We start from the raw sequence: 9,138 nt of genomic DNA on the forward strand, positions 1-9,138 counted from the left end.
ATTGAATTTATATTAATTGGAGATCAAATGTAAAATTCAGTCTCCAACCCAGTTCATGTCATACGTATCTTTGAAATTACTGAAATCCTTGAAACCGCGCCTCGCTTTATTAGCGCTGCTCATCAGAACATTTGTCAAATATTTAGCTGGGTGGGGTGAGAGAGGGGGGATGCTGATGCTGCGATCCGACTGTGCGCATGCGCGTTGCCATGTCCTGTATTTCATCACATCTTTTGTGTTACTGTACGACGCATTCAACCATCGAGCTTGTCCAGAGGTAAGTAAATACTCAGCGGCATAATGAATCATAACTTGACTTGATATTTAAGCATCGTTGAGGACATTAACTCGAAACCAGTCCGGTATTTAATACGCACCTGCTCAAATTAAGCAAATACAGGAAATAGACGGGCTCAGCAGCTAACGCGCTCCCTGCTTTCCGCCATCGTCGTTATTCTCGGTCAGGTTTTCGGCTTGTATCTAAACAACTGTTTACACCGTTGTATAAATGCAGCAGAGTATTTACACTTAGTAATCATTTTCTCATTTTGTCATGATGCAAAAACCTCAGCGGATTTTATTGGAATGCATGTTATAAACCAGCAAAAAGCTTTTTACATCACTGCAGCTCGGAAATAAAATTACTTTCATTTTTTTGTGAAAGTTTAAAAAGTTTAGCATTCATTGGTATTCATTTCCCTTTACTAAATAACATTTAGTTACTAAACAACAATATACATTCACTGAGGTCTGGAGAAGGTAACGCCTCGACTTGACGTCGGTAGATTATTTCATATTCTATTATAATCTTAATCTAAATGCAGCTATTCTGCGACGGCCTCGGGCTTGTTTTCATTCGCGAAAACACATCAATAGAGTATTGAAAGGTTGAAGTTTAAATATATATATATATATGTGTGTGTGTGTGTGTGTGTGTGTGTGTGTGTGTGTGTGTGTGTGTGTGTGTGTAATTCTTGGGGAGTTTGAGTCTGTTGGATACCATTTTCAAACTTTTAATAAGAATGTTTAAACTGATTTGCCGTGGTATGATTCAATGAATTCACGTTTAAGGCTTTTATAATGAATTAAATAAATTATGTGGTCAAATGACTTTGGTTTAGTGCAGTATAGAGACAGAATGTGTATTTTTAATTTCTAATATAGAAATATTTAAGCAATCTAGATACAGCCGGAGAAGGATTTGAAAGTGTGAAGCCCAGAAAACTAAAAAGGTTAACTCTGCCCTCTGCTGGACAGACACTGATAGAACAACTAAAAGTTCCATATCTGTCGTCTCCGACTATAACACGGTTTATGTGAATCTTAATCTTAAGAATATGGAGTTTCACATCGCTTTCACAGAATATAGGGATAAATAAAACATATATATATATCCTAAATAAAACAGGATATATATATTCTGTTTTATTTATGATAGATAGATAGATAGATAGATAGATAGATAGATAGATAGATAGATAGATAGATAGATAGATAGATAGATAGATATTAGCGTCGCTGATGAAGGCTGAAGGGAGCCTGGATGGGGCAGATAGATCAGTGAGCTTAATGACTGCCCTCACTAAATATGAGTTTAACAGGGGGGCAAAGGGGGCTCGTGAAGAGGAGCCGGAGTACCCGAAGAGAACCCACGCATGCACAGGGAGAACATGCAAACTCCATGCAGAAAGACCGGGGCCGGAAATTGAACCCAGAACCTTCCTGCTGCAAGGCAACAGCTCTACCAACTGTGCCACTGTGCAGCCCACATTACAATCAAAGTATCTAAACTTTTTAGAATCAGTACCTCCAAATGAACCACCCAATTCAGGGGATGCTGCAGGTAACCAAAGAAACCCCAAAATTACAGGTAAACAACCTGGTTGTCCATTACAAAAAGAAGAAATACATTCCAGGTGAGTAATGTCGTTTTCTCTTCATGGCAGGAAAGAAGGTCCAAAAGAAGTGAAAGTGACAAACCATCCGTAAAATTGTATTTAGAACCTCCTCATCCTCTTACATGCCGAACCCTTAGAAACTGCATGATAACAAAAACCTCTGTCCATCCGTTCATTTTCCTCTGCTGTTTCTGGGTCATGGGGTAACAGCTTCAGAAAGGAGGCCCAGACTTCCCTCTCCCCAGCCACTTCTTCCAGCTCCTCGGGGGGAATCCCAAGGCGTTCCCAGGCCAGCCGAGAGACATAGATCCTCCAGCGTGTCCTGGGTCTTCCTTGGGGCCTCCTCCCGGTGGGACGTGCCCGCAACACCTCATCAGGGAAGCGCCCAGGAGGCATCCTTACCAGACGCCCGAGCCACCTCAACTGGGTCCTCTCAACTTGGAAAAGCAGCGGCTCTACTCTGAGTCGCTCCCGGATGTTGTAGCTTCTCACCCTATTTCTAAGGGAGAGTCCAGACACCCTGCAGAGGAAACCCATTTTGGTCGCTTGTATCCGTGATCTTGTTCGTTTGGTCATGACCCAAAGCTCATGACCAAAGATGAGGTGGGAAAGTAGATCGACTGGTAAATCGAGAGCTGTCTCTGTTTGACTCAGCTCTCTCTTCACCACTACAGACCAGTACAGCGCCTGCTTCACAGCAGACACTGCCCCAATCCGCCTGCCGATCTCCTGCTCCCTTTTTCCCTCATTTGTGAACAAGATCTCCAGATACATAAACTCCTCCACTTGAGGCAGGAACCCTTCTCCCAATCTCTCCCAGAGAGGAGACATTCCACGTCCCAAGAGCCAGGTTCTGCAACTGAAGATCAGGTTGACGGGGACCCCTCCCTCAAGCACCATCCAGATTCAGAAGAGGACAGAACAGTTTAGGACAGAAGTTTTGAACATACAATGAAAACAATGCCTGCAGCTGCCCCAAAACCCAGGCCAAAACCCAACCCGTTCATAAAGGACTCTCCACAATCTGTCAAAAAGCTCCACATACTCCAGCTTGCACGCTGCTGCTGCGGCACTTCTCGATTCAAATTTTGAAGAATCGCTTCCACAATTTCCTCTTCATCCAACTCATTTAAATTGTAAGACCTTTTAATAGTCTTCATCAGTTCCGCTATTTCTCCTAGCAACTCCTCTGTGGTCAAATTTCTTACCCTCCTCCTTTGAACCCTTATGTAGAATTCCTCAATTTCATCTCTGACGTTATTATCCATGTTAAAAGTTTTAAGTCTCCTCCAGTCTTTCTCCAGTGCTTGAATGAAAGATCTTGGGAAGTTCAAGTACTTAGAGACAGTTTTATGATGTCATAACAAAAGAGAATGATATTATTACATCACAGAGAGAGTGATGTCATAACTGACATACATTTGGATTTGCATATATTTATGCATTTTATAAAATATGTTGATATGATTTTCTTTTGCATATTATTGAAATATGTTTAATCTAGGTCATGCTAGTTCTGCTATTATATTGTTTTTGTCATGTTTTAGTTTGTGAGAAAGTGTGGTGGGAATTTAACATTATGGCTCCTCCTTGCAAGAACTTGTTTTATGCCAGACACTGACCTTACCTTGATGCCCATTGTGTTTTACCCAGGGATGAAAGTAGTTTTAAATTCTTGGGGGTACTATGACAAAAAATATATATATATGTGTTCAAGGGGCCTTACCAAATATAGAGGCGGGCCGGATCCGGCCTGCGGGCCGTAGTTTGGGGACCCCTGGGTTAGGTGGTCCCCAAACTAAAGCTTTGTGTGCTTTGGAGTTTCAGTGCTGATTAACTTTTTTTGAAGCGATAAAAGCTGGTAGCTCTTGAATTGCTACAAAATAAAGCTGTATTTCTCTCAGAACACTGGCTGCAATGTTGACACCTTGAGATGCCATGAGACCTAAATTCTGAACATCATAGCATGGAGTGCATCCCAGTTTTCCATGTCTGGCATATTACCATTCATTTTAGCTTTTAAACTGGTTATATTGATCCTGTGTCCAGAAAGAGGGATAATAGCCCAGCATCATGACCTGTTTGTTCTGAAGATCCTGCACCTTCCACTTCTCTTCCTAACATGCTGCCTCCTCACCCCGACTCTCATACTGATAGGAGGAACCGCAGAGCTCTGTTATGTTAAAGCTCATTTTCTGAAGTTGGAATATTTTTCCTCCAACAGGTTCCAGAGGAATCACCTCAAACCAGATGTTGGACTGGATTTTATTTCAATGTCTTTTGTGAATGTTTCTCATTTTCAACAGTGGCGCTATAAAGGTTGAAAAAGGTTATTATTTTGGAGAAAGTCTCAACATCAATGTTTCCACTAAATAGGAGGCAAAAAAATTTGTTTGATAAAGGAAAAGCCTCTCAGACTCTGAGCTTATACTGTTATCACTACGTGTTAAATAGTACTCGAATGAAAGACATACAATGAAAACAATGCCTCATTGTTTTCATTGTATGGCAAATTGCAACTGCCTCTGCTACCCACAATGCACTAACATCTCAAAATTCTCTTTCAAAATAAAATACAGATAAATTAATACTATAGAACTTTCTAAAACTAATTAAGACATTTCCAACTTCCAGCCTGGGGCAGAACAGAGCTCAAAACACCAAACTATTTTTTATATCAGACAATTTATTTAATTTCACATAATTATCGCGGTAGAAGCCATTTGTTTGTTAAATACTTAATGAAACACATTTACCGTGTTTGATGTTTGTTGTAAATGACTTATACTCACAAAGAACGAGGTAATTAGTCCAAGTTTGTCGTTTATTGAACGTTCAAAAACTACAGCGGCTGTGATGAGCCAATGCAAAAGTAAAAAAAGGTCAAACAACCCGAACAGGTGATCAACTCTAAACCACTCGCACCTTTTTACTCTCCGTCTCTGTCATTTAAGCACAGCCGTTGCTATGGCAACCTCCTGCGCTCCACAAGCCGACCCGAGATTATGTTAAAGACACAACACTCAGTCCGTTACAATATTAGGTTTGTAGGTTTGATATTTATTATTAATAAGCGCTCCCCCGAACGCAGCGGTGGTTGATTAGTTAATTTTAAACTCCTACTTTGCTCGTTATTTTGGTAATGGAACCGAAACGCACTGAATTGCGCAACACCTTGTTGACACAATAATCACTGAGATTATTGTTATTAGGGGCATGCCATAGCAATGCATAAGGAGAGCAGTACTGACTTGCGAAGCAAGTCAGTACTGCCTCCATGCATTGCATGGCAGGCACCTATTGTTCTACACCTAATAGAATGTCTCTTTATTTATTTTTCTTCCATTACCGTTAATGCGGCTCGTACCGCTGCGTGCCCACCCACAAAAGTGGTATCAAATCGTGCGGCTCGATGCCGAGAAGGGAGCTATTACTTTTATAGGGGATCGGAGTTACGACGGCGACGTAAAAAGCGAAAAACGAGCGAAATTTCCAACTGCCGAAGCGCAGAGTGTAACTGACACCAACTGCCGTTTTTTTAGAGTGAGGAACAGGGTGGAATTTTGACCCAAAAATAATTTTGAAATCGCTCTCATGGCCGTAAAACTTGTGCTATTGATATGAAAGTTGGTCAGGAAATCGCACCGCATGTCTGCTCCGGTAAAATGTTTTTGAAATTTCTCTAGGGCTTACGGTTTTCTGTCCAGGTGCTTCAGAGCAAAGTGACGGGACATGACCAACTGACGCTCCCCCTCAGTGTTTAATATAGGTTTTTGAAAACTTACTGAGCTCACCACACACCATTTTTCTCTCATCAGTGCAATTCCTGTGAATGACCTACAGATATGAATCACAGGACTATCGGAGACGACAAGTAGCCCTCTCACACGCTTCAAACGGTTTTTGGATCGGCCTAACGGTTCCTGAACTGGAAGGTGTCGTTCAGACTGCTTTTTTCATTAAAAGTGACTGGGTGTTCTCAAAGTTGCATGAAGTGTCTCTCACACACACACAGCAGTTGGCAGAGGCTTGATCGCTATGGCAACTGCTGGTTTGGCCTACATGGTCTCTGTAGTTCTAAACATGGCGGAACACCTTAATACAGAGGGCAGAGCAGAAGGTCAGAACTACAACATGGCGGATCATTCAGTTATTACAGAGGAGGGCTGAGCTGGAATGTAGAGCTACTTGCTGTTTTGGGCATTATATTGGTGGATTAACCAAACCACTGTTACACATTGGATTAGTGTGTCTATTTAAAATGAAGCTTACTGAAAATTTCAAAATAAAAGCCCTGACATTTTTCACATCAGGTTATTGCTCTTTTGGGCTTTATGGGACTGGTTTAAACAAACCAGAGTTGCACATTGAATTAGCGTGGTCATTAAAATGAAGCTTACTGAAACTTTCAAAATAAAAGCCTGCATACTCCTCTCACGTCAGTGCACCGCCGAAGGCGGTGCAATAATATGTAGTTTTTTTAAACCTTATATAGCTGGACTGTTACACATTGGATTAATGTGGCCATAAATCCAATGTGAAACAAAAATGAAGCTTACTGAAAGTTTGAAAATAAATGTCTGCATAATTCTCTGGTGTTAGTGCACCGCCGTAGGCGGTGCAATAATATTAGCTTTTTTTATGTTATTTATTTCTCAGGATAGTGAACTGCCTTGCGCAGCAAGGCAGTTCATTAGCATTTGTACAAAAGTTTGCATTTCACTGTCATTGACAAGTACACTAGCACTTTTACCTAAAGTTAGCTTTTAGCTAATTTTCTCATTAATTAGACAGGTTTAGTATACTGAATGGAGTAGTAAAATTAAAACAACATGTTCCTGTTGCTCCACATGCTACTGCCAGCATTTAAGCTAACATTAGCATATTGGCTAATTTTAGCTTATGCATCAATTTTAACATAATGAATGGTACAAGTACAGCTTAGTCAACATGCTTCTGCCTCTCCACAGGTTATTGACTACGTTGCAGCTTTCTTTAGCATTAATGCTAATTTTTAGCATCAAAGCGCTGCGTCAAAGCCGACGGGCACACTTTGGCATGCCCCTTTAAAATTTCTGCAGGAATTTTCTAGTTGTGTCATTACTGTTCAATCAATCATCTAGATTCAAGAAGAATCTGCTTGGATCTAAACTGTATTAAAATTTAAACAGAACTTTTAGCTCAACATGAAAGTCACTACATTTGGAGAAAATCTAACACACTCTGAACACACCATTCCCAATATTATGTGATGATGGCAGCATCATGCTGTGGGGAGAGAAGCTAGTCTGAGTTTGTGGCCCGATGCAAATAGTGACATATAGGACCTTCCTAGAAGAAAACCTGTAAAGGTTTGCCTTTAAGCAGGGCAACAAATGTTGTATATACTGTATTTTTATTTTTTTTACTTCCACTTTACAATTATACAACACAACGGATGTGAACAAGTTAAGGCACTGCACAACACACTGACTTTTTAAAAATCTAACACCTAAAGTTATTATTATTGTAGGAAGTAATTATCTGTGTTTGACCTTTTTATATTTTCTATCTAAACAATAAATAGAAATATTTGCGGCTTATTTTGTGTAAAGTTGTGTATTTTGTGTGGAACAGGATCGCCCGAACATGACATCCCGTGTTGGCCCCAGAACAGTCAGTCCAAATGGAACTGACTTCAAACCCAGAGAAAAGGTGGCCCCACGTTACCAGATGAAGCAAGTATACATTTTATATTGATAATATTTACCTTTTATTTCTTTTTTTTATATATCCAAACATCAATCTGAATGTTGACTTTCTATATTGCAGCGCTTCCCTGAAGTCAGAGGTGCGGAAGCTGAACTGGGTCCACCTTCTGATCTGGTTGCTAGTGGCTGCGCAAGTGATTGTGAGCCACTTTGACCTGGTTTCACACGACACGGTGTCCGTACCGTACCAGTGGGAGTACCCCTACCTGCTCAGCCTCATCCCCCTCCTCTGCAGCAGCCTGTCACTCCCAAACAATAACATCAGCTACCTGGTTATATCCATGATCAGTGCAGGGCTTTTCTCTGTGGCGCCTCTCATTTATGGTGGCATGGAGATGTTTCCCGTAGCTCAGCAGCTCTATCGCCACGGAAAAGCGTACCGCTTCATTTTTGGCTTCTCTGCTGTGACTGTTATGTACCTCATCATGGTGGTTGCTGTTCAAGTGCATGCGTGGCAGATATACTACATGAAGAAACTTTTAGATTCATGGTTTGATGCCACTCAGGAAAAGAAGAAGAAATGAATGTATAGAAAAGGATTGCTTCTGGAAAATTTATGTTTATGTTGCAAGTTTCATTCAGTTGCATTTATTTGGTCAGAAAAAAATCCCACAACGTAGCATATTTAAGATCCTAGAACAGTAATAAGCAGCAGGTTAGCTTGCATCTTGTGTCTGCAGTAACCAATGAAATATTTGCACCTTCTTCAATAATAAGCCAGCTTCTGCTTTTCTCTAAAAAGAACTCAGGTTACAGTGACTTCATTTTGCTCATGCTTACACAACAACAAAGACACAAACTGTGTCAGTGTGTACATTTTGCTTCTAAACTCCCAGTGTTTGTTCATATTAGGTGATTTATTTTGGTCTCATTTGATTATGTTATGTGAATTATGATTATATCTCTATTTTTAGCGAGAAAAAAAACATTAAAGAAGAAATAAAATCATCACAACCTCTGTCTGCTTGGTCATTCTAAGCACCCTAATGACACTACTTCATTTTGACTTGTAGAAACAAAAAATATGTATTGTATGTTTTCTTGATTACATTTAGTTTATGTCTCCAAAACTACTGTATTAAAGCTAATCAAAATAAATGTAGCACAGTGCATCGATATAGTACAGTTGGCTTAACTTAAAATGCAAAATATGCTTGCTATATATAAAAAGCATCTAAATTTGTTAAGGTGAGAATATTTTGTCACCTTAAGCTTGTGTGATTGGTGCCTACTGCATCGGCTGAGCTCACAATTAATTTGAAATCCAACTCAAAGGACTTGCATTATGATGTGTATTTATCACAAAATTTTGTTCAACTGTGTAACAAGCTTTTCACAAATTACTATAATTCTGTCATTTAAAGAAACAACAACAGTCAATGTGCTGTGTTTTATACATTTTCATGGATGCTTGAAATATTTTACATTTTGTCCAGGGAGTACTTTAGTTGGTCGCAGGCTTTTTACTTACTTAAATATCCTGTTTAAAT

General features: G+C 40.0%; 1 protein-coding gene across 3 annotated transcripts; it reads left to right on the forward strand.

The window, feature by feature from the left end:
- Nucleotides 1-8,606, forward strand: jagn1a (jagunal homolog 1a). 3 transcript variants are annotated; one of them, XM_081601556.1, is made up of 3 exons: nt 1-277; nt 7,493-7,615; nt 7,710-8,606. In XM_081601556.1, exons 1-3 carry the CDS (start codon nt 198-200, stop codon nt 8,170-8,172), a joined length of 666 nt encoding a protein of 221 aa, XP_081457682.1. In that variant the 5' UTR covers nt 1-197; the 3' UTR covers nt 8,173-8,606. The 3 variants fall into 3 exon arrangements, with proteins under 3 accessions (XP_081457682.1, XP_008432147.2, XP_081457684.1); XM_008433925.3 differs by having other exon boundaries at nt 155-277; nt 7,515-7,615; XM_081601558.1 differs by lacking the exon at nt 1-277 and adding an exon at nt 1,501-4,227 and having other exon boundaries at nt 7,515-7,615.
- Nucleotides 8,607-9,138: the final 532 nt, after the last annotated feature.

This window comes from Poecilia reticulata, chromosome 2 (assembly GCF_904066995.2).
Source record: "Poecilia reticulata chromosome 2, P_reticulata-male-v2, whole genome shotgun sequence".
NCBI classification, from domain to species: Eukaryota; Metazoa; Chordata; class Actinopteri; order Cyprinodontiformes; family Poeciliidae; genus Poecilia; species Poecilia reticulata.